Below are 26,288 nucleotides of genomic sequence, written 5' to 3'. Positions count from 1 at the left end.
ATGAGCCATACGTAACATGAAACGGAAAGACATAACCTATGTCTTCCATTCATGTTTGCTTGGTGAAGCGGGGGGTCAAAACTCCAAAACACATGTGGTTTTATTTCTTCAATACAGAAATGATATTTTCTAAAATAAATAGTTTGTAAACATAAATAATAATGGTAAGTTTTACTCTCAGTCATTTACTATTAGTATTCTAGTCATGTATTACTTAAATATACAAATTGTTGTATGTAGAATGTAGATGTTGTGTGCGTATGTCGGCGTCATACTATAATTTCTGTATGTATTATTGCATTGTGACTTTAATTACGTTAATAAACGTTTGAACTATTCAAATTACTAACTAACACTCATTTGGCGTGAAAAGTGTAGTACAGTCTCTTATTTCTCGTAACAGCAGTGTTAGGCGCTGCTGTGTTCTGGTTTGAAGGGTGTGGTAAGGGAGACATACTTTTCCGAGGCGTTCCAGCTTAGTCCTCAGGGGTAGCGGCGCATCTGTGGCCGACCTCAGGTAGGTATATCTAATCCTATCTGGGGTTGAATACAGATGTCCATGGGCGGCAGTAGCCACTTACCATCAGGTGGACTGCATGCCCGTCTATTACTCCTACATCATAAAAAAAAAGTAAAGTATGGTACGTAAGGTACCAAAGGATATAAACAGTATTTTTGCATATTCCAAATGTATAAATATGTCTTTATATGACTTAACAACATCAATAACGATCACACAGTAAAAAATAACAAATCAGTATTTCAAACGATTAGGTATTTCATGTTTACAAAGTTGTTTATAACCTTCAACATTCACAGAGTAAGCTATACGTGTTGTACGAGCACAGCGCGGGCTTCGCCCTCTTCCGGGTGGCGGAGTTCGAGGAGCTGGCAGCCTTCCTGCCGCAAGTGGAGGAGTCGGTGACAGATCTGCAGCGGTTCAACTCTGTTGTCACATTAGTGGCTTTCCAGCCTTTCAAGTCTGCTGTTGTTGCGCTGGAGAATATTAATGCAGTTTCTGAAGGTATGTCTGGTGTCTTTCTTTTATAAGATTGAAGTGGCAATGGAGCAGTCCACCTCATCTTCACTGACAGCAATTTGCATCTGTAACCAATTCTACCTGAAACCAATCACAGATATGTTGTAATATTTGAAAACTAAGATGGTCGTATGTAAGTCAGTCAGCAACTAAAACCTTCTATTGAAATGCAAGAATTGCTTCACTAGTTCTGATGGTGGTACATCCTTAATCTAACTACACTTATATACTACTACTACTACTACTACTACTTATCTATAGCCTGTGCCAAACTTCTAGTCCGCTCTGAAGTTGTTGCATGCAGGTGTAGTCAGAGAGCCAATGTGGTTGAATACAACCACAAGCATATGCTCCGTAGCAACAGTAAGGGAAAACTCACGCAGCTATGTACCCGTGAGCGAGAGCGGGCAATGGAGGGTGCCTGGGGGAGGGGGATCAGGCCCTGCCTTTGTCCCGCTAATATCTAAAATTTGCTGTTGCAACACAACTCATTTTTATATTCAGAGTGGATTAGCAGTTTGGTGCAGACTCTACCTCCCTGATTTCACTGCACTGTTTTAGTCTCATCTGTCATGGGATTCATGACAAAAATAATATATTATTTAAATCCCTTCACAGGTATAGTCCCAGAGGACTTGAACCTTTTCTTAGAGGGTGCGTTACCCAAACGCAAGAAGCGTAGCAAATGCACCCTGGGGGTAGCGGACCCCAAGCTGGGGGCAGCTATCACCGAAGCCCTGGAGATACCATGCTCGCACACTAGTGCAGTACCGGAACTCGTAAGAGGTGAGGAGATAAGTTATAACTAACCAAGATTCTTGGTCGTATATTATCGTTTTTTTTTTCTTTTCATAATTTTTATTATAAATGTCTATAGCGCATATGTGTGCACATACTTTTTGATGTAAATTAAACAAATAGACAGAAATGTTGTATGAAATATAGTTTGGTGATGTACATATTTAGTTCTATTGTCCTTTTGTTGTTGTATTTATCATTTTTCTTTTCTTTTGTTTTAGGTTATTGTTATTTTTTTTGTCTCTCTCTATTATAGTATCTCATTTGTGTTGCAATTATCCGAATAAATGTTTCTTTTTTTCTTTCTTTCTATTTGGTTGGAATCTGGTTCTATTTGACTTATTTTCTGTAAAAAGCAGCATATTACAGCAAACCATAAATTAACATATATCGAATGTATATGTTAATTGTATGGCTATCAGAAGAAGAAATACCATTATGAATAATAATCAATGAACCCCATATTTTGCCTTCATAACATCAAATTTTGACATTTTCTGCCTACAAAACATTGACAAATTTTAATCTTTGGTAGGCAATTGGTTAACTTCATGATTAATAAACATTTGCATTCTTCCTTCACTTCCATTTAGTTTCATCTTTACCTTAAAAATATATATTTTACATATAAAAATACATATATGTATCTTCCACCAGGTATAAGGCACCATTTCCACTCCCTGATCAAAGGGCTGACCCTCAAAGCCTGCAGTGTGGCCCAGCTCGGTCTCGGCCACTCGTACTCCCGCGCCAGGGTCAAGTTCAATGTGCACCGCGTGGATAACATGATCATACAGTCGATTGCTTTGCTGGACCAACTGGATAAGGATGTTAATACGTTTTCTATGAGAATCAGGTAATGTTATAAATAAAATAATTGAGATTTAATGTTACAATGGTGCCTTAGATAAAGTAACTGAACAATCTGCCAAGATATTCATTTTTATTATACATAGTCATTTTCATTTTTTTTTATAAATGAATTGATCTTATGGTGCTTGGTATGACAACCAGTTCTCTTTCCTTGTATACAACAAGACTTCAGAGTTATTTTTATTACCTTTGTATATTTTCATAGACATTCAATAAAATCTGTTAAATAGAAAACTTGAATATTTTACAATCAGTATATTTTGAATCAGTGTAATTATGAAAAGTCATTAGCTTATTTGAAAATTGCATTAAGCTTTTTTTAAAGGTTCTTTTAGCTTATCTATCACAAGTATAATATAAAAATCAATAAATTTTAACTACTCAATTTATATCAAAACTTAATTCCACAGAGAATGGTACTCTTACCATTTCCCAGAGCTCGTCAGCATCGTTCCTGATAATCACCTCTACAGCAAATGCGCAGAGTACATCAAAGACAGGAAGACACTCACCGAGGAGTCTCTGGAGCCCCTCACAGAGATCCTGGGTGACTCCGAGAAGGCTCAGGCTATCATTGATGCGTCCAAAATGTCTATGGGAATGGATATCTCTCCGGTCGACTTGATTAATATACAGATGTTTGCTGGCCGTGTCATTGGATTGAGTAATTATAGGTTAGTATTTATTGAAGTTATATTTTGATGTGCAATACATATTCTTACAATGTGAAGTGATAGGGAGGGTAATAGTATTGGTGAAGTGATTTGTGTAACGAAAACATGGAGGTATGAAATACAATAAATAATATTTAAATTTATTATTCATTCATTATACACTAGTTTTTGCCTGTAGCTTCGCCCGCGTTTAAAAGAAAATAATATAACATACTAACATACATAAAACTGAAAATTCGTACCTTCAACTTTGTTACAGATCATCACTTGATCAAATGCATAGTTTACGATTCAATCCTTACTAATGTCGATTAAAATAATCGATGTTTTGGGTTCAAAAGATCGATTCTCCCATTAATCGATCTTAGATCACTAGTCACTAGATCCCTAGTTCCCGTGGGATTTCCGGGATAAAAACGATCCTATGTCCTTTCTCGGGTCTCAGACTATCTTTGTATAAAATTTCATTAAAATCGGCTTAGTAGTCATCATTTTGTAATAGCCTTTTGTAAATCTTGTGCGTCTTTACTAATACTAAAAATAAAAAATAATGAACATTCGGTGGTACGAAACCCTTGGCGTATTCTACTCATATTTGGCAAATTTTTTTTACTTATAAAATGCATGGTTGATCTATCGCTTGTTCTCTGTACACTTGTGGTAATAAAGCCCATGCTACAGCATATGCACACAACATTATATGACATGAATTGCATATTGCATGTCTTAATGTTGATGCTACAATGCAAATTCAAGGCAATACTCAAAGAATATTGCCTTCATCCATTACCTTCAACTACTTACATAGGCAAACTTCAATCTTATATATAAAATTCTCGTGTCACAATGTTAGTTAGAGAACTCCTCCGAAACGGCTTTATCGATTTTCACCAAATTTTATTTGCATATTCAGTAGGTCTGAGAATCGGTTACTATCTATTTTTCATACCCCTAAGTGATAAATGTTGTTCACCCTTAACATTTTTTTATTTATATGGTGGTGGTGCTGCAGGAGTCGAACAACAAAGGGTTCTACCTTTAAATGAATTCAATGTATCTAATGAATGACGTTTGTCCATTGTTCCTCAGGAAGCAAATAGCAGAGTACCTTCACACGAAGATGGGGTCAGTGGCTCCCAACCTGAGCACGCTAGTGGGCGACCAGGTGGGTGCTCGCCTTATATCCAAGGCAGGCTCCCTCACCAACCTCGCTAAGTACCCAGCTTCCACGCTACAAATACTCGGTAAGTAACTCCATTATCAATTGTCCCACTGATGGATAGGGGTCGTTCAAGTATTACGTAAGCAGATTTATTACAATTATTTACCCCCCACCCTCGTTGTCAGCAAAAGTAAGCAAAGCTCTTACCCCCTCCCCCATGCTTACGTAAACATTTTTCAATTAATGTATTTTATATCACGGCGTGCGTAAATTGACGTTTTACGCACGCTTCGCGTGCGCAAAACCCCCATTTCCGACCCCGTAATATAAAATTTTATACAACACGTGGACGAAAAATGTTTTTCTGACTCGTGTGATTGCAGTCCTCGCCTGCGGCTCGGCCTGCAAACTCACACTTGTCAGAAAAAAATTTTTCGTCCTCGTATTGTAATGTACTATTTTTTAATATTATAATTTTAAAAATACCTAAACGTATGCATTATTTGCGGGAATCCCCGAAAATTCGTTTCGTTTTCAAGCAAAAACAATATGAGGGATTGCCATTCGTCTAGACAAGTATATATCTTCCGTAATTATCATCTAACCCCCATGTCATCCAAAATAAGCGAAGCAAAGACTCACCCCCATATTATAGTGCTTACGTAATACTTGAACGGCCCCATAGTCTCCACTCAGAATCAGGGGGTTTACCATGCTGGCCTAATTCTCACCTTTAAAAAAAATATTTTTTAGAAACCTGATGTGTATAAGTATCCTCACACTATTCGCCTTTGCTGTTAGCGAGTAATAATGTATTTCTAATATTTAAATATTAGACAATATTCAATTTCATTATTCTATTCAATACAATCATTAGATAACTTTTACAATTAAAACTTTTGAAACCTACGACGGATTTACGAATCCTCCATATTGTGCCACTGAAAAGCGCGCCGAATCTAGCTGTCTACATGACAGCTAGTGCTGGGATATTGAACCATAGTGATGTGCCTAACACAATGAACATTTGTTACAGCGTCTAACTAAATATCATTAACTCAACTAACTGCACTGTCATAATACATCCTCAGGTGCGGAGAAAGCCCTGTTCCGAGCGCTTAAAACCCGCTCGAACACACCGAAGTACGGTCTGCTGTACCACTCGACGTTCATCGGTCGTGCTGGACTAAAGAACAAGGGCCGTATCAGCCGCTACCTCGCCAACAAGTGCTCTATTGCGTCGAGGATCGATTGCTTCTCTGGTAAGAACATGTTGCTATATTATTTTTGTAGGCCGGGACGGATAGGATCCAATAGTATGTTTTTTATTTTTATAATATAGGAGTAGCAGACGAGCATGCAGTCCATCTGATGGTAAGTGACTACTACCGCCTATGGACAACTGTAATCAACCCCATATAGGATTATATTCCTGCCTGAGGTCGGCTACAGTTGCGCCGCTACCTCTGAGGACTAAGCTGGAACGCCTTGGATAAGTATCTCCCTTACCACACCCTTCAAACCGGAACACAGCAGCGCTTAACACTGCTGTTGTGAGGTAGAAATAGATGTGGCGGTGGTGCCGCCGGAGTAGAACCACAAAGGGTTCTACCACCTTCAAATGTAAAACTTTCACAGCTTGCCAATGTATGTATTAATTGTAATTGCATGGTTGATCTATCGCAAGTTCTCTGTACACTTGTGGTAATAAAGCCCATGCTACAGCATATGCATGTACATTACGAGGCATATGCATTGCATATTCTGTGCCTCAGTGTTAGTGCTACATTATTAAATTTGTATTGTAGAAACATCTGCAATATTATAATTTTGTAGTATTTTATATTGGAGATGGTGATCCCTCATTAATAAATTCTTCAATCCCCATCAACCCATTAGTTTATTAATTTTGGTACGGATCTCCTCAGAATAAAAAAAATTAAGACATAGTCCATCAAACTTGTCTCTTGACAAGCATATTGGCACACACCCTTGAGAATTCTTTTTTACGGAACTGTAGTGCGAAGCTTTCACAACATTTTCCTTCATAGTTAAACCTAACGATAATTTATTTTCTAGTATTCAGATAAATTCTACAATGATACCAAATTAATGATTAAATAGTAACTTCAAAAATATAATTATTTATAGAAAACCAAACAACAATATTCGGCGAGAAACTCCGTCAGCAAGTGGAAGACCGTTTGAAGTTCTACGAAACTGGTGACATTCCTGCCAAGAACATTGATGTGATGCAGCAGGCTGCTGCCGAAGCGGCAGAAGCTCTGCAGCAATCTAGCAAGAAAAAGAATAAGAAAAACAAGAAGAAGGAAGCAGAAGTTGTGGCGATGGACGAGGATTGATTGCATGAATTATATTATAGTTCTTAGTAATTGTTTTATTTGTGTAACCCAATTATTATACTATGCTTGTAGAAATTTACATGTTGACACAACTTGGTTTACGACAAAGTACATGTAAATTCGACAGATGTTTTTCATCCATGATATTTATACAGATGTTATGCGTACATATAACGAAAAATTGAAGTATTTTCTTGGTGTTTCGTTGTGCAATATGGAATTCAGATGTGTATTTTTACTTGCACGTTAAGATTCTGAAAGAACGACTTATGTTATACACTTGATTATCAAATTACAAAAATTCACACTATTTGGCTTTTTCAGTTATATTACCTCTGAATTTTAACTAAACTGACGCAAGATTATGTAGACAATTATGCCAATGTGCGTTATCTAGTTTTGTGAGCTTTAAATGTAACATCACACTATGTAACAATGAGAAACAAATCGCTGCTTTGCAAGAATAATGGCACAACTAAAAATTATTTATTCTGTTAAAGATACAACTTAATCACAAATATTTCCTATTTTAATCCACTCTGGTTATATACATAACTACCTATAATTGTGTTTATCATTATTTTAATCTCATTCAAATAAAAGATATCGAAACAGAAACATTGTTTAATTTTAAACTCTTCTGGAATTACCTTTTTTACTTGTGCCGTAATTCTCGCAAAGCAACGAAATGTAACAATTCTCAATACATGTCCGACTTGACTTTCTCCAGTCACGCGTTACTTGCGACTTATCGTACACACATTACAAATCTTAATATACCCGATAATAACTATCTTGGAGTACCAAATTTGATAAATGACAACCAGCAATCACAAGTAACAAGTACACAATTTGAAAATATGGTATATTTTTATTATCATAACCATAGATTAGTAAAGATGACACACTCCTAACAAGAAAATGTACCCAGTTTTGAGAATTGAAATAGTTGCGTAAAAAAGTTTTGCCACGTCTCCGTGCTAAAATGTCCCTAAAATATTTGAAATAATTATTTATTACTTACGTAAATTACTTAATCATTACGTAAATTAGTTATTTATTCGTAAATTTTCTCTAAAAATGTTTTTATTTGTCAAGGATTCAAAAAAAGAACTTACTAAAATAAGCCGTTTGTGGCTTCATTCAATTTCAAGGCGGCGAAGTATCTTTACTAATCTATGATCATAAACAACATATTTCACTTAAAAGTGTATGATCCTTAGCAGCTATCAATAGCGATGTTGCTACAATTAATCCGCACGTTTATATTGACGGAGGCGAGCTGCGTTACGAAGAACTTGAAGATGTACGGGATGGACACGCGCAGGCGAGTACCGCCGCCACACAGTCGGCAACCTTCGCCTGACTCTGAACCCGCTGCTATAGGACCGAGGAGGGTACCGCATTTGGAGCAGAGGATCGCCTGGGGACAAAAAATAATATATAAGTAACCGAAAATAGGTTTAGCAAAAACCCTTTAGTTTTTGTTCTAGTAAAACGAAATTTGTACATAATTATTCTGAGATTTATTGACATATAGAATCACTTTAGCTCTGTACCTTTAATAAATGTATAAATAATTTTAATAGGGCCAAATAACATGAAAAATAGTTAATTTTACAATTACAAACTGACTTGTCAGACACGGCCTATCAAGGTATTAGAAAGTGAAGTGGCCATGAAATGCCTATGATATGAACACCTTACACCCGAATCCAACACGTTCAGGAATTTATGTTTCAACTTTCAACCAAGTCAAAAAGCTTGGTCATCGTAGACGTTGCGTCATATTGGATTTAGAATGACGTCGCTAACCTAACCATGCATTGTCACCCAAATATGCAAAATTTCAGTTCAAGCAATCAAGGATACCTTTTTTTGTTGACGAGGGGGGAACCTTCAAAACGTACCCGACGTCATAGGAGTGACGCCGGGTTATGTAGGATTTTTACCGCACTAAAACCCCACTGGCGGCCGTCCTCAGCGTTTGGTGGAGAACTCCGGGATCTCCAACGGAACACAACCGGAGTCCTCCTAACGCGATGCCCTTCTATCGGGCTCTGCCCTGGAGGGAGCAATTTACGCTCCTCTCACCCCTGGTGATTACAGCGATATGCGACCACACAAAATCGCTGTCCTTCCCGGGGTCGCTTGCTGGACGGTTTGAGCTCCCACTCTTGCTGCCCGCATCCCCGGAAGCCCCCTTTTAGTCGCCTCTTACGACAGGTAGGGGATACCGTAGCCCTATTCTGGTCCCGGTATTACAGGGACAAATCAAAGATACCTGCTTCAAAATTTAGTTGCAAGATTGTATCAGAACATCAACATTGTAAGATAAATAAAAATTTGTAAAAGACATATACCTCGCTCTTATCCGAGCAGTGGAACAGCCGATCCTGCAGCAGGAAAGCTGCACCATGAGAGATCAGGGCGTCGCGCTCCATCTCACCTAATCGGACTCCGCCTCCGCGCCTTCGCCCTTTTACTGGCTGCCGGGTTAGGGCGTCCACTGCGCCCGTTGTACGGACCTGGGGGTGATAGATATTTAATATGAGAATGAAAAATAATTAATTCATCTTGGGGTTTTCTGTACCAATCATTAAAGTCTGTCACCATCATTCAAGTCTGTACCAATCATTGTTTTATATACGATTAAAAATTATTTAATGTTTTGCCTACAAAGATTGAAGTTTGACAACTTGAGTATACTTTTTTGCTTGCCGATTATTAATAAGTAGCCCTACAAAAAATTGTGATTTTTTATTTTAATAAGCAAACATTGGACAAATTAATTATTAACAAAATATGTAAGACGGTAGTCTCATACTAAGTCCACACATATTATCGTCCTTCCCGGAGTCACTAGTTCGGTGGTACGAGTTCCCACCCTTGCCGCTCGCATTCCCGGAAACGCCATTTCAGTCAAGTATAGGATAGGTACTGCAGCTTCATTTTGATCACGTGATTACAAGGACATAGTTTTTTTTTTTTTTTTTTTTTGACGAGGGGGAAACCTTCAAAAGGTACCCGACAACGTGGGAGCGACGCCGAGTTATGTGGGATTTTTACCGCAATAAAACCTCCCCGGTGGCCGTCCTCTGCGCTGCGTTGAGGGCTCCGGGATCTCCAAAGGAACGCAACCGGAGTCCTCTTAGCGCGTTGCCCCGTCGGGCTCCGCCCAGGTGAGCTTGAAACTCACCAAACCATCTGGTGTTCACGACGGTATGCGACCACACATACCGCCGTCCATCCCGGGGTTGCTGGCCGGGCGGTTCGAGCTCCCACTCTTGCCGTCCGCAACCCCGGAAGCCTCCTTTTAGTCGCCTCTTACGACATGCAAGGGATACCGTAGCCCTATTCTAGTCCCGGAACTACAGGGACAACTCATGGTTAACCCTTGCCGTTCCATTTTTGGACACTGGTCTTCTCCCAGAATGAGAGAGGTTTAGGCTGTGGCAACTTCCGGCTCCTCATCAAGAGATATACACGTATTTCGAATAACGCTACTGAAGTTTTCTCAACCGAACTGAGGGTACCTGAGCACGACTGCTGTCCAGGCATGATCACCTAGCTTACAGAGAGATCTACCTTCTTCAAAAGGTAGGTAGGTAGGTTCAAAAGGTTCCACGGTCTGGCCGACTAACTCTTTTTTTTTTATAATATAAGAGTAGCAGACGAGCTTGCAGTCCACCTGATGGTAAGTGGCTACTGCCGCCAATGGACATCTGTAATCAACCCCAGATAGGATTAGATATTCCTACCTGAGGTCGGCCACAGATGCGCCGCTACCCCTGAGGACTAAGCTGGAACGCCTCGGAAAAGTCTATCTCCCTTACCACACCCTTCAAACCGGAACACAGCAGCGCCTAACACTGCTGTTATTAGGTAGAAATAGGTGTGGCGGTGGTGCCGCCGGAGTCGAACCACAAAGGGTTCTACCACCTTCAGACTGGTAACTGGTAGGTTACCCACCTGCCACTTATCCGAGACCATGTGCCTGAGCCGCTGATAGTGTATGAGCCCGAAGAAGATATCGGCGACCATCTCTCTACCATCAACCCCGCTGTAGACCCGCTCGGTGCCGTAGTAGTTGTACCCCGCGGCGGTCAGCAAGCGCCCGAAGTAGTTGATCGCGGTGTCTTGCTCCGTGAAGCGGAAGGGGGTCGCGTCGTGTACCTGGGGGTGGGGGTTGCTTAGTTAGGGTTGCTGTAGTAATGGTTCGCTAACGAGGCAAAGATAAGGAAGTCTGCTGAATTTAAATTAATGAAATTTCTGCATAATAAATGGTCCGCGTATAAAGTTTAAAATAAATTAATTAGGGGGATCGTTTCGGATAAACAATATAATACAAATTAAATTAAAATACATTTTTTTAAATAAACGAATGTACAATTGGCGGCCTTATCACTAAGAATAGTGTCCATGCAACCATTTACTTATTATAAAAGAAATATTAAATAAAAGAAAGAGAGAGTATATGGGATAATCGGGGATAGTGAAGTCGGATATACAGGAGAAAATTATGGTAGCGGGGTAGAAATCGGCGGAATGGGTAGAAAAAGCAGTAGCAGATAGAGGAGGTCAGTAGATGTAGAAGAGAAAATGAAGTAAAAAGAGTTAATAAGGTGGAAAGGTCTGTAGAAAAGGTCAGTAGTAACAGCGAGCGTAGTGTAGGTGATAGAAGGGACGATAGGAAATAGAGGGCTGGTAATGGGGTAAAGCAGAGGAGTGGTTAGTGTAGAAAACTGGAGTAATGGGGGTAAATTGAAAGTAATTGGAGTACAGTAGGGTATAGTGGGGGTATTGTGGAGGCAATGTTGAGTATAGTGGGAGTAATGTTGAGTATAGTGGGGGCAATGTTGAGTATAGTGGGGGAAATGTTGAGTATAGTGGGGGAAATGTGGGGTTTAGTGCGGCAATTTAGGGTAATGAGGGTGTCAACCGATACTCACGTGCCCATGCAAGCAGGCCGCCTTGCCGGCCGTGCACTCGATCATGTAGGGTAATATGGTGTAGTGGGACAATGTGGGGTATAGTGCGTGAGTGTAGGGTATATTGGGGATAATGTAGGTTAAAGTGGGGCAATGTGGGGTAATGTGGTGTCAACCGCTACTCACGTGCCCGTGCAGACAGGCGGCCTTGCCGGCCATGCACTCGATCATCATGGCGATGGTCATGCGCGAGGGGAAGCCGTGCGGGTTGAACAGCACGTCGGGCAGCAGCCCCGCCTCCGTGAAGGGCAGGTCCTCGGCGGGCCACTTCTGCGAGCAGATGCCCTTCTGCCCCGCGCGGGAAGCGAACTTGTCGCCCACTGTTGGGTTGCGCTGGGGGTGGGTATATTGGTACTGTGGTCAGCGATTCTTGATACAATAGCTCTCGGTGGTACCACCTATTTGCGTCTTGGAACCTTTGAGCGGTCTTTGATCAGCAATTCTTTATACATTTCAACTTCGGTGGCAGCAGCACCTATTTGCGTCTTATAATATCTGTATTAAGCTCGGTTGTATTTATTTAAATTTGTAGTATTTGAAAGACATATAAAAGTGATAGTACCTCCCGTGGTTCGATTCTTGAGCACCACCACCACACCTCTTTCTAAAACAGCAGTGTTAAGCACTGCTGTGTTCTGGTTTGAAGGGTGTGGTAAGGGAGACAGACTTCTCCGAGGCGTTCCAGCTTAATCCTCACGGGTAGCGGCGCATCTGTACCCGACCTCAGGTAGGAATATCTTATCCTATCTGGGATTAATTACAATGTCCATGGGCAGCAGTAACCGTTTACCATCAGGTGGACTGCATGCTCGTCTGCTACTCCTATATTATAAAAATCTCTCCCTTACCACACCTTAACAGGTGTGGTGAGGGAGCATCAAACACCACTATTAGACAGAAATATTTGAAATACAAACTTATATGCACTTTATTATTATACTAGCTGACCCAGCAAACTTTGTACCGCCTCAAAATATATTTCGTATAAAATATAGCCTATGTTACTTGTGGATAATGTAGCTTACGAATGATGAAAGAATTTTTAAAATCGGTCCAGTAGTTTTTGAGCCTATTCATTACAATCAAACAAACAAACAAAGTTTTCCTCTTTATAATATTAGTATAGATAAAATAACATGTAAAATACATAACAAGTCATTTTAGTCAGTATACCTGTTTCCTCATCATACCATTGCTACTATAATATTATGAAAAAAGTTTACAAATACATGAAAAGTCATTCCAGGGGGTATCCTCCTGTATACCTGTATCCTATCCTATCCATACCTGTATCCTCATCATGATGCAGGCCTTCTTGGGCGCCCGGGGGGAGAAGTCTCCGCAGAGCCTGACGCTGTCCACGAACACTTCCTCCTTGCCGTGGAAGCGGGACACCACGAACTGGCTCTTCTCGCCGTCGTAGTAGCTACGGAGAAAAGAGAATATATAATAATGTATTGTGTGATATGGTGTTTTTGTTTTTGTATTGTATCGCATGGGTGAAATAAGAAGACATGCACCTAATTTACTGTACTTTGTTTTTAGCAAAAAATATTATAATATCTACCTAAGGAATTGGCGGCGAAGCCTCTCTCGACTTGTGCAATTTAGCATATCGTAGTGTATCGTTACGTATAGTATAGTTTAGTGGCACATTTGTGAAATTCATTGTATCGTATCGTATATTATTATATCGTATGGCATATTATTATATCGTATAGCATCGTATTATATCAATATTATCGCATCATATCGTAGTCTCGTGGTATCGTATCATATCGAACCGTATCACATAGTAAAATATCGTTTCGTATGACATGTTATCAAATGTCATCCACCCATATCGTATAGTAACATATAGTACCGTATCTGATTGTATCGTGTCATATTATAAATCAGTAGTAGAAGAACTAACCAGTAGAAGGGGTCATCGGGTTGTATCCTAGCCCCCACCGCCGGTAACCCATCCTCGTCCACGAGCTACGCCAGCCCTAGCTTGGCGGGGTCTCTACAGAAGTACGAGGACCCGTGTGCCAGCTCTCCGTATCGTATTGTATTCTATCGTAATGTATCGTATCGTATCACACTGTGTCGTATCGTATAATATGACATCGTATCGGACTGTATTATATCGTATAGTATCATATCAAATAATATCGAATTATATTCTTTTGCGCCCTATCATATTGTATCGTATCACATCATATGGAATCGCACCGTATTATATTGTATTATATCGAATGGTGTCGTATCGTATAATATCGTTTCGTATGATATATTATCGTATCATATCGAGCCGTATCGTATAGTATCATATCGTACCGTACCATATCGGATAGCAATACATCATAAACTACCACTAACCAGTAGAAGGGATCCTCGGGCTGTATCCTGGCCCCCACCGCCGGTAACCCATCCTCGTCGATGTGCGGCGCCAGCTCCGGCTTGGCGGGGTCTCTACAGAAGTACGAGGACGCGTGTGCCAGCTCTATGAAGTCCGATTTGTACACAGTACCAGCCGCGAAGCCTCTCTCGTAGGCAGATTTGTTTATTATCATCGCGTCTTCCATGTCGTAGCCCTGGGGGTAGAAAGATAAATTAGGAAAACCGAAGGGTAATCACCGTGAGGGTAAAAACAAAAATTATGAAAACAGAAAATCACCCTGGGGGTAGAAACATTAATTAGGAAAACAGAAGGGTAATCACCGTGGGGGTAAAAACAAAAATTATGAAAACAGAAAATCACCCTGGGGGTAGAAACATTAATTAGGAAAACAGAAGAGTAATCACCGTGGAGGTAGAAACATGTATTAGGAAAATAGAAAATCACCCTTGGGGTAGAAAATATAATATTAATAACAACAAAAAGTAATCAACTTGTGGGTAGAAACATATAATAGGAAAAGAGAAAAGTTATGACCCTGGGGGTAGGAACACATAATAGGAAAATCAAAAGCTGGTATTTTTTTCAGTAGTCTCACATGCTAATCGACAAAATATTTTTCACAATTTTCATAACAAATTATAGAAATTATTTTGTTGATTGAAAAATTAAGAATTTTTAATAAATTGTATGGTTCGACTCCATCTGTACCACCTCCACACCTATTTCTGCCTAATAACAGCAGTGTTAGGCGCTGCTGTGTTCCGGCTTGAAGTGTGGTAAGGTAGACATACTTATTCGAGGCATTCCAGCTCAGTCCTCAGGGGTAGCGGCGCATCTGTGGCCGAAGAAAAGTTTATGTGGGCCTGAAGGGTGGGGGATGGGTACAATGTCCGGCTCGGAGGACTAGAACACTCACGGTGTAGGATATGACGGCGACGATCGCGTTGGTCCCGCTGGGGTAGTCGTCCAGGCCCAGGTGGTCGTGGTGCGTCGGCCTGAACAGCGGGGTCGCTGGGGTCTGCAGACGGTACAGCTTCGTCTCCGCGTTGCTCGCCCACGTGTGGATGGGTGTGCCCATCGTCTGTTTGCCCATCTGGCACTGGTACATGTTTCTGTTAAAAAAAAAAACACAAAATATTGAAAATGTCTTTATTGGTAAAGTCCGCCAAACTTCTAGTCCGCTCTGAAGTCGTTGCGCAGGTGTAGTCAGAGAGCCAATGTGGTCGAACACAACTACAAGCATATTCTCCGTAGCAACGTAAGGGCACACTAACTGATATGTACCTACAATTTGCTGTTGCGACGCGACTCGTTTCTATATTTAACGCGGACTAGAAGTTTGGCACGGACTATACCTATATTATAGAAGGGGATTACAAAATTTGTCAACGTGCCCATTACGCGAGCGGCGACGCGTCATCAAATAAATACAGTAATAATAATAATATTGATAGGAATATCGTCAGGAAATTATTTAAAAACCAACGTTTTATATGCCGAGAACCTTAACTTTCCAAAATAAATTAACAGAAACACAATTAAACGCAAATGAGCAAAAAACTGGCAGAGTAACGTCCTTTACAAAGGTCGGAAAATAACTACTCAGTAGACGATCTACATTGCCCTTTTATACGCCCACTTTTAGTTAATACCCGCATTTGACAATTAAAATCTTTACTCTTACCATCATTCCTAACAATCTTCTTAAATATAATTATATAATTCAAAGGTGACTGACTGAGTGACTGACATAGTGATCTATCACCGCACAGCCCCAACCACTGGATGGATCGGGCTGAAATTTAGCATGCAGGTAGATGTTGACGTAGGCATTCGCTAAGAAAGGATTTTGATCAATTCTACCCCCAAGGGATAAAATAGGGGATGAAAATATTACTTAGTAGCGCGAGCAAAGCCGCGGGCAAAAGCTCGTATAATATATTTACCGAGGTGATTGGTTGCAGTCCGGCATGGGGACCAGCTGGGCCAGGTTGCTCATGAACGCTGACTTGGACAACTCCATGTGGGTTGTTTTACCTGGTGATAAAACAATTATATCATCACCATCATCATCAACCCATTACTGTCCCACTGCTGGGCACGGGTCTCCTCTCAGAATGAGAAGGATTAGGCCATAGTCCACTGCGCTGGCCAAGTGCGTATTGGTAGATACCTGAGAGATTTTATAAAAAAAATCTCTCAGGTATGCAGGTTTCCTCACGATGTTTTCCTTTACCATTTAAGCAAGTGATAAATAATTTCTAATACGCACATAATTTCGAAAAATCAGAGGTTTGCCTGGGATTTGAACCTCGGACCCCTCGATCTTCGAGTTTCTTAACCACTATGACTATCTAGATTTACCTGGATATATCTCCCCCTGTGTGACAGCGATATCTAGATACAATTGTTCCATTGTACCAATCAACTCCAGCTGCCCGGTGGACAAGTTTATAACCGGCCGCATCATACGAGCGCCTGATGTGAAGAGAAACACACCTGCGTACTGCGAACACACCTGCAAACACACCACCCATTACTGTGTTATAACCCCCGCCAAACTACTAGTCCGCTCCGAATATAGAAACGAGTACCGTCGCAAGAGCAAATTGTAGATATCGGGACGAAGACAGCGATACACATAGCTGCGTTAGTGTGCCCTTACGTTACGGAGTATATGCTAACTAAATGCGCAACAACTTCAGAGCGGACTAGAAGTTTCGTGCGGACTATACTGTGTTACTGGTGTGTTGTGGAGTTTCTGTCGCTTCTCCATAACGAAACACCTTGCGAAGTGATCATAGATATGGATTTTAATATTGACATTAAATGCACACATTTTTTTGCTTATTCTACATATGTTACTTAATGGTGTTGATTTTTATTATTATGGTTCAATTTATTATTTTATTCATTAGTATAATTGGGTTAACCTTTCAAATTAATAACATAAAATAAATTAATAAATAATGTTGACTTTCAGAAAGAATATAGAAGCTGAGCAAATAAAGGAATAAAATACGCCCTATTTTAAAATGGTTTTTACTAAAAATATTAATTAAAAAATATTTGTAGCTACTTATTCTTAACACTTATTAAGATAAATTTTAGTAAAGAAAATAATAAATAAATAAATAAGAAAACAATCAACAAATATTTATATTAAAATCTGGCTTATTTTTAATCTTGTAAAGACAAAACAAACTGTGCTTAATTTCGAAAAAAAAAACCGGTGCCAAAGCCCACCTGTCTCTTTGGTATAACAACAATCTCAGTGGTGATTGGCACTTCTTCCCCCCGGATCTTGAGGGTGCGGAGGTAGGCGGTGGACTTGTCCAGGGTGTCCTCGGAGAAGTAGCCCACGGGGCGGCCGTCCACGAACACTGGGTATTTGTACACGTCCTTGGCGAGGGGTGTCTGGGCTATCGTGGACATTGGCTCCATACCTGGGTAATGAAGGCTTCTGATAGAAGGGAGGAGTTCATCATAATCATAATCTTTATTGCATCATGCGGTTATCGCTTAATATTAACATAATACACTTTACATTTTCTAGTTATAGGTGATACCTAGTTATGACCGCGGCGAACCGCGTCGCTGAACGGTCACCATACCGGTCTGACGCACAAAGGGTCCCGGGTTCGATCCCCGGCCAGACACAACCGACCTATTTGCTCCTTGCAACTCATTTGTATCCGACTTCAAATTAAATTCAGATTTTCAAAACAAAATATTAAAAACATTCTAAGAACACGTACTTATATAGGGAACATCCGTGCAATATTTAAGTGTCCCGGTTCTGGTTTAAACTATGCATGTTTATTATAAAATAATAAGAAAACTATATAAAAGTATTGATAAACTTACCACATTTTTCTAACACACTCGGCAACGCTTCTATTTGCTTTTGATCTGGTATCTGAGTTACCTGTGAAATAAAATCTTGTATTTATAGCTGGATACAGATGAGATACTTTAAGATAGGACTTCCAGTATAGGATAGACTTAAGTTCCATGTAAGGTCGAAAGATCGGCAGATATTGTCAACCTTTGGTAGGCAAAACATTGGACAGAATGGTTATTATAAACAAGCAATAATTATGACTAGTTGTCGCCTGAGGTCGACTGCCCTGCATGGGTGGCCACCTACCTGTGCGGAGGAGGTGAGGTGGTTCAGCAGTCCACAGGGCGCTCCATCAGGAGTATGCACTGGACACACGAAGCCCCAGGCGTCGGGCAGTAGCTGCCGAGCTTCTGTTGTCCTCATTTCCATGAAGAAGGACCCTCGATGGATCGCTCTGGGGAACAATTGCACCTTATTTAGTCATTAATGATATACTGTGGAATACTTGACTACCAAAACATATATGATGAGTCATGGAATGCGCTTTAACTTAGTCTTCTGTAACTTATATTCCTGTCCTAATTGAATTTTATGATAAACCTCACTAAAAGACAATTATAGAAATACGACGTAAAGTCACCAAATACGTTGTTACATGCGGACTAAGTTTCGGAACACCTCGGAAAGTCTGTCTCCTTTACCCCACCCTCCAATCCGAAATTGCAGCGTAAAGACTTGCTATTACAAGTCAGAAACAGATATGACGGTGGTTCTCCCGGAGGCTACTTTCCATCAGACGTAGACTGTCTACCTCATCGCTTATTACAAAAATTTTAATAAGAGGCTTTTGGCCTGTTAGCTATACAATTAAATGTCTTTTTAATATAATGTATAGCTAACCTGTCATGCAGGTCTACTTGCGGATCAGATCCGCAAGAACACTAACCAGCGTGACAGGAAAGGTCCGTCAATACAAAACACAATTATATTCACTTGAAGTGCGACATGTATCTCATCCGGTTGATATTCTTGGCGACGATGGCCAGGCCCTTGTACTGCGCCCATAGATAAGTATAGATATCTCACCGCCTCGTAACTGAAGGAAGCCATTAGCTAAGGGCTCGAACACAAAACTGCGATGCGACGCGATGCGAATTCGCAACGCAGAAAATTGCGACACGAATTGCTGCGATGCGATATCGTGCGGCATAGCGTCTCCCAGGGTGACCATGCTTTCGACAACCGTCAACCGTACGGAACGTATTTTGAAAATTAGGTCGTGACCTGGATCGTAAAAAGAAGTCTGCACTTTTGTTATTGCTTAAGAGATACAGGAAAGAGTAACAAAGACATTTTTTGGGTTAATCCATTTATCATATATCATTTATTTTATATTTAGTTTTCCAAAGAACAGGGCGCTCCTTAATTAGTAATATAAAAAAGTCAACGACGTACTTTGTCATTTTTTTACATACGTCTTCCCACCCAACAAATACAGGTCTGTACGTCTTTCCCACACGCTGTCTCCGATCGAACTAAAAATGGTGTCAACAAGTGTGACGAAACATCGCAGGAATGTGCGATGCGAATTAATTCGCAAGTTCTTGCGATGCGTCGAGGGAGCTCGCAGATTTTCACGATGCGACGTCGCATCGCAGTTTTGTGTACGAGCCCAAACTCAAACGGCTGACAATTCTGTTAGCCATTTAATAGCTGTCATGGTGTAATTTACGCAGAAAAATGCCGATATGCGCAGTTATGTGTTGCAAAAACACGAAATCGAAGAAAAAGTGCGGAGAAATATCGTTTCATTCGTAAATGATCTAAAAACTACATTTATTAAATATTTTTCAAACACGAAAATAGATGACAGCGACAATTTCATTGAGTCATTTTCTTGTTAGCAGTGAGTAATCTTTACTAATCTATGACTGCGCCAGGTTAACGTTGTTGGAGGACGTTGCCGGACGAAGGTCTCGACCTTCTGCTCCAGGCTGCCCTACATACCCATCAGCTGTGGAGCCCTTACTCACTTGAAGTGCGACATGTATCTCATCCGGTTGATATTCTCGGCGACGATGGTCAGGCCCTTGTACTGCGCCAGGTTGACGTTGTTGGAGGGCGCGTTGCCGGTCGCGAGGAAGGTCTCGAACTTCTGCTCCAGGCTGCCGGACATACGTAGCAGCAATTGGAGCTCTTTCTGTGGGAAGATACATTTTTTTTTATTATTGAACGCGATTAAGTTAAGAATGTAACACGAAATATAAAAAATCTTTTAAGGTTACACCGGTCTGTAAACTGGATATTATAAGAAATAAGTAGAAGTAGTAGAATGAAAAAATATAAAAACATTTTTATTTATATACAAATAGATTTATAATATAGTAGTAGCAGACGACCGTGTAGTCTACCTGATGGTAAGTGGCTCCTGCCACCCATAGATATCTGTAATCAACACCCGAAATTAATAAATCGTTATCAACCTACTGTCCCACTGCTGGGCACGGGTCTCCTCTCAGAATGAGAAGGCTTAGGCCATAGTCCACCGCGCTGGCCAAGTGCATATTGGTAGACTTCGCATACCATTGATTTTTTTTTATAAATCTGAGTTGTATAAGTTTTCTCACGATGTATTTTTTTTCACTGTTAAAGTAAGTAATTATTCGTTTTAACTGTGAACATAACTGTGAAAGATCAGTGGTGCCTGGGATTCAAACCTCGGACCCTTTGATCAAGAGGCCAAGCGAGTTTCAACTACGATGGCTAACGCAGTTTTTAAGGGCATTCACATCATACAACTATGGAATAAATATACCTCATACATATTGTTTCAAAAATCAAAAATAACTTTGCATACAACTCAAACAAACCCACCAATCTTTATTAGTTTACTAGTTTTTGCCCGCGGCTTTGCCCGCGTTTAAAAGAAAATAATATGACATACTAACATACATAAGACTGAAAATTCGTACCTTCATTGGAACGACAGTGGCGCCATTTGGGGAAAATTGGTCGTACCAACTCTGAAACCTTCGTGGGCTCATGGACAACAACTTTTCTAAAGATCATCACTTGATCAAATGCATAGTTCACGATTCAATCCTTACTAATATCGATTAAAATAATCGAGTTTTTTGGTCCAAAAGATCGATTCTCCGAATAATAGATCTTAGATCGCCATCCCTAGGTCCCGTGGGATTTCCGGGATAAAAACTATCCTATGTCCGTTCTCGGGTCTCAGACTATCTTTGTACAAAACTTCATTAAAATCGGTTCAGTGGTTTAGGCTTGAAGAAGAGACAACCACACAGACAGACATAGTTACTTTCGGATTTATAATATTAGTAAGGATCATAACTCACCGATCCCAACACCAATTTGCCGCTATTCCTAGCCCGTTTGAGTATGTTAGCCTTCAGAATGTACAACAGTGTCTGCAGCCGTTCCTTCAGCACCTGCAGGTAGAGGTGGCCACCCACTTGCAGCTCCTGCACCATTACTGCATCAGCACCTTCAACCTACAACCAATATAATTAAAAATCTTCAATAAGTATTGTTATTATTTTATAATATATAGCACACGATTAGGTAGTAGAACCCTTTGTGGTTCGACTCCGGCGGCACCACCGCCACATCTATTTCTACCTAATAACAGCAGTGTTAGGCGCTGCTGTGTTCCGGTTTGAAGGGTGTGGTAAGGGAGAAAGACTTTCCGAGGCGTTCCAGCTTAGTCCTCAGGGGTAGCGGCGCATCTGTGGCCGACCTCAGGTAGGAATATCTAATCCTATCTGGGGTTGATTACAGATGTCCATGGGCTGTAGTAGCCACTTAACATCAGGTGGACTGCATGCTCGTCCGCGACTCCTATATTATAAAAAAAAAACACAAGGCAAACCGCAACCGGAAGCAACCGGAGTCCACTTGGCGCGTTGCCCCGTCAGGCTCCGCCCAGGTGAGCTTGAAACTCACCACACCATCTGGTGTTCACGACGGTATGCGACCACACATACCGCCGTCCTTCCCGGGGTCGCTTTCTGGACGGTTCGAGCTTCCACTCTTGCCTCCCGCAACCCCTTGCAACCCCTAAAGCACATTCCATAATAAACGAATTTGATTTGATTTGACAATATGCTACTCATACACACCTTACATTTATTCTGGACAACATCATACAACTTCTGCGCCATGTAGACCAGAGCGTGGAACTTGTCCTTGGGGTCCTTCAGGTGGATCATCACACACCTCCTCAGGAGGAAGTCTGCTGCCTGGAGGTCGGTGGTCCAGGGTGGCAGCTCGGTGAGTTTGGGTCTGAACATCCGGCCTAGGTAGACCTTGCACTCGTGGGATGTGTGGAGGCTTTGTTCGTGGAGCTCGCGTAACATGTTTTGGATGCAACTGAGAATAGAGGAATTAATTAATTTTGATAGTGTCTTTATCTATACTAATATTATAAAGAGGAAAACTTTGTTTGTTTGATTGTAATGAATAGGCTCAAAAACTACTGGACCAATTTTTAAAATTCTTTCACCATTCGAAAGCTACATTATCCATGAGTAACATAGGCTATATTTTATATGAAATATATTTGATAAATAGATTTTGAGGCGATACAAAGTTTGCCGGGTCAGCTAGTTAGTAATACACACAAATTACACCAGAGCCATTTCTGTGTAATAACAGCAGAGTTGAGCGCTGCTGTATGCTGGTTTGAAGGGTGTGGTAAGAGAGACATACTCAGTCCTCACCTTAGTCCTCGGGGGTAGCAATGCATCTGTGGCCAACCTCAGGTAGGAATCTAATCTTATCTGGGACTGATATCACATGTCCATGGAAAAAAGTATCCACTTTCCATCCGTTGGACTACAAGCAATAATACAAATTAGATTTTAATAGTTTACACTTTTGATCTACTAACGCTCGTTATTAATATTCAATCTATCCATTTATTGTCTACGAAATATCGAAAACAATGTCTGGGAAAGTCGAATTTTGGAAGGCAAAACACTAGATAATAATAACAGGCGTAACTGATCTCCATGATACATTATGTATATGATATGGCATATATCATAGTACTTGTGCATTTTATACCTTTCCATTAAAACCATAGTAGAGAAAATCCTATAATAAAACTAAAATTACTCTCTAAACGACTACGAAAAGAAAAACGTATTTGGCTGTATGTGTTCTTACATAATAATAGTTAAACCACTCACTTAACATAATACAAGTCATTCTTCTTCCCGTGCAGAAGCAATCTATATATGTAGTGGTCCGGCCAGTCCACCAGGCACTTCATGATGAGCACCAGTGGAGCATAGTACATCATCTTGCGGTGAGAGAACATCAGCTTGCAGGTACCATTTTGTAGGAAGTGGAGGACGTTGTTCTGTAAGTTATAAGTTTTGGTAAAAAACGAAAACTTAAATGCTTTAAAATTTGCAATTTTTAAAAAGACTTGTCTGGAATGACTTACTAATTCATCATTGCAGTTGCATCATGGAGTTTCATAGGCACCAAATAAGTTACGATTTAGAGGAGTTATATATTATTTATAATACATATTTGAAAATCCACCAATTCTATGAAATTTATTACATGTATTTGGCTGTCTGATAAGAAAAAAAACATTATTTTTGGAAAATCGACCCTAAGGGTCTAACAGAGGTTTAAAGTTTACATGTAATAGCTAGTATGCGATATATATACCTATGTCACTTGCACAATTTAGAAGTATCCAGTGACACCTCAAGTCAAGCCTTTTAGACTGCTGGGGTGTGCCAAAGAATATGTCTTATTCTTACACTTAAAAATATTACCCTCAAAATCCTCGTTAAAAAGATTTTAAGCTATAATGGTACTTACAGTGCTAGTCTGGTCATCGGTGACACATCTGACCAAAACACCATAGTCGGAGAATAGGTTCCCCCTCATCTTCCAACCGGACCTCTTGATCGCTACTGGGTAATTCCTACGAGTGACTAGTAGCATCCGGGCTAGCCTTTCATGACCCTGACATAAAGGAATAATTAAGGGTTATTACATAAAAACCATTGTATTAACAATAAAAATCCTAAAGAATATGTTACAACGAATTAAAATGGGTTACTGAACAAACTAAGGAAAATGTTTCTATGTATACTGTTTAGCAAATATTTATATTTTTTACTGCTTGTTAACGTTTTGTTTCATTTTATCTTTTCTTTTTATACGACTGAAGTAGCAAATGAGCATAAAATTCATCTGGCGATAACACTTCGACCTGTCCATAGATTTCTATAACCAAATAGAAAATAATAATTCATATAGAATAGGATTTCTACCTTAAGTTAGTTGGATTGTTACTCCTAACCTACCGACTAAGACAGTCAGATCATAATAAGTCAGCAGGCATGCACACCTTTCAATCGAAATGTAATAACTGTGTCATACTATAAATAGTTGTGACGGAGGTACCTCCCACGTCAAAGCATACTCATTCTACTGCCTTTCAAAATTTTAGCTGTTAAGGGTAGCATATTAAATACAATGTTCTCTTATTAAGGGAAACTTACAAGTTAATTACCTTTATAATGAAGTATCCGCCCCACTCGTCAGTGTGTTCATTGTGTTTCACTAATTCCTCCGGTGATAAGTCTGCTAGGTGACACATTTTTGACTGAAAAAAAAAAAAAACACAAACATAAAAATCCAGTTTTTATTATAACCCTTATACATAATATTGCAAAGGTAAAAGTTTGGATAATGTTTTATGGATCTGGATGAAATTTTGCATAGGGATAGATAGAATCTGGAATAGTAGTGGGGTCCTTTTTATTGACGACCCTCATGGCAGAGATCTCTGTATTGATCTGATGCGCAAAGTGTTCATAGATTGATCCCTGGCCAAACTTATCTTCTTTATAGATTTTGGATATCTGATCTGGATGTTTGTGTATACATTTTCCTGTGGGATGTCCTAGTGTGGGGCTGAGTGGAGAAAGCTTATTTTTTAATTCTAGAAAATTCTACAGTACCCATGAGAATGTTTATATAAAATTTCATTTAAATCAATGTCATATTAATTTTTATTTTAATGCAAGCCAAATACAAACATTAAAATTATCATGTTCATACCTTAATCATGATTGGCAAGTTGCCCATCGACCGGTCAACCGATATGCTCCGCCCATCAACCTCAAAGGTCAACCGGATCTTGAATTCGCCTTTATAGGTGGCCGCTCGTTGCCTGCACTCCGTCGGCAGGACCCGTTGACTCTTAACACCCACAGCCTCTATTGGTACGCTGGGTTTAGCGAAGGCTGCTTCATCGATGGTAATCTTCACCCGTTCACCTTTGGGTAGCTCGAACTCGGCGGGGATGAGGTCTGCGATGGCGGCCTTGAGGCCGTCTTGGAGCATGTAGTTGAAGGAGTCGATGTGAGGTGCGCCGAGGCATTGTAGGTACTGAAATGATAAAAAAGTTGTAAGTTTTTATACTAATTGCTCTATGATTATGCATTATAATTTATTATAACATTATAAAGATAGGTGAATATTAACAATATAAGTTATGATCAGTTAAATATTTCTGAATTGACCTATGCATAAAAACCAGTTTACCCATTTTGCATATTTTAGATATATAATCCGATTGTGCTTTGACAAAACTACTTTCAATCATTGTTCTTGATTTTTCTTAATAATACTATGTAGAAAATCGCAATTTTTGGAATCTTTGTGATTCCTTCCTTTCGCTTTAACGGTGTAAGAAAACATCGTGACGAACCTGGGATGTCTTTGAAAAAAATCTCTAGTCTGAAGTCAACACTTGGCCAGCGCATTGACTATGGCTTCCAATCTCTTTTACTATAAAAGGAGACGCGGTAGTAGTGGTATTGGGACAGCAATAGGTTGAATTGACTTACTTATACTTATCAAATAAAGTTGGAAGACATAAAGAAAACATCATAAAGGTTACTTACCGGGTTGGCTGTTTTTGGCGGTTTTCTGTAGTCCGGATTACTCGTGTACGCTAAAGATGGATTCTTCAGTATTTTCTTTGGATCCATGGTAAGTATTTATTTACATTAGGTTAGTATATACGAAAATACTTTAAAACACCACAATGTAAACACGTGCATTTGACAATTTGAATTTGTTTGTCAAATCGACATGA

General features: G+C 40.0%; 2 protein-coding genes across 2 annotated transcripts; one reads left to right on the top strand and one right to left on the bottom strand.

The window, feature by feature from the left end:
* The first annotated feature begins 4 nt into the window (after window positions 1-4).
* Window positions 5-6,935, top strand: Nop56 (Nop56 ribonucleoprotein). The gene is made up of 8 exons (XM_073077643.1): window positions 5-164; window positions 820-1,024; window positions 1,658-1,825; window positions 2,495-2,693; window positions 3,121-3,384; window positions 4,474-4,628; window positions 5,638-5,808; window positions 6,698-6,935. The coding sequence occupies exons 1-8, from the start codon at window positions 162-164 to the stop codon at window positions 6,907-6,909; spliced, it is 1,377 nt and encodes a 458-aa protein (XP_072933744.1). The 5' UTR covers window positions 5-161; the 3' UTR covers window positions 6,910-6,935.
* RpI135 (RNA polymerase I subunit Rpl135) lies at window positions 6,930-26,288 on the bottom strand. Its single transcript, XM_073077634.1, has 20 exons — window positions 26,095-26,288; window positions 25,247-25,576; window positions 24,696-24,788; window positions 23,996-24,142; window positions 23,347-23,519; window positions 22,276-22,525; window positions 21,493-21,648; window positions 20,164-20,330; window positions 18,437-18,584; window positions 18,154-18,214; window positions 17,533-17,732; window positions 16,651-16,804; window positions 16,233-16,323; window positions 15,203-15,398; window positions 14,265-14,479; window positions 13,188-13,326; window positions 12,027-12,233; window positions 10,882-11,085; window positions 9,273-9,437; window positions 6,930-8,332 (listed from the first exon to the last, which is right to left on the bottom strand). Exons 1-20 carry the CDS (start codon window positions 26,179-26,181, stop codon window positions 8,129-8,131), a joined length of 3,387 nt encoding a protein of 1,128 aa, XP_072933735.1. The 5' UTR covers window positions 26,182-26,288; the 3' UTR covers window positions 6,930-8,128.

Source organism: Epargyreus clarus, unplaced genomic scaffold, assembly GCF_041222505.1.
Source record: "Epargyreus clarus isolate Ecla_fem2 unplaced genomic scaffold, WU_Ecla_fem_2.2 ptg000002l, whole genome shotgun sequence".
In the NCBI taxonomy this organism is placed as follows: Eukaryota; Metazoa; Arthropoda; class Insecta; order Lepidoptera; family Hesperiidae; genus Epargyreus; species Epargyreus clarus.
The sequence above is the reverse complement of the archived record's forward strand: the minus strand, read 5'-3'. Positions and strand labels throughout refer to the sequence as shown.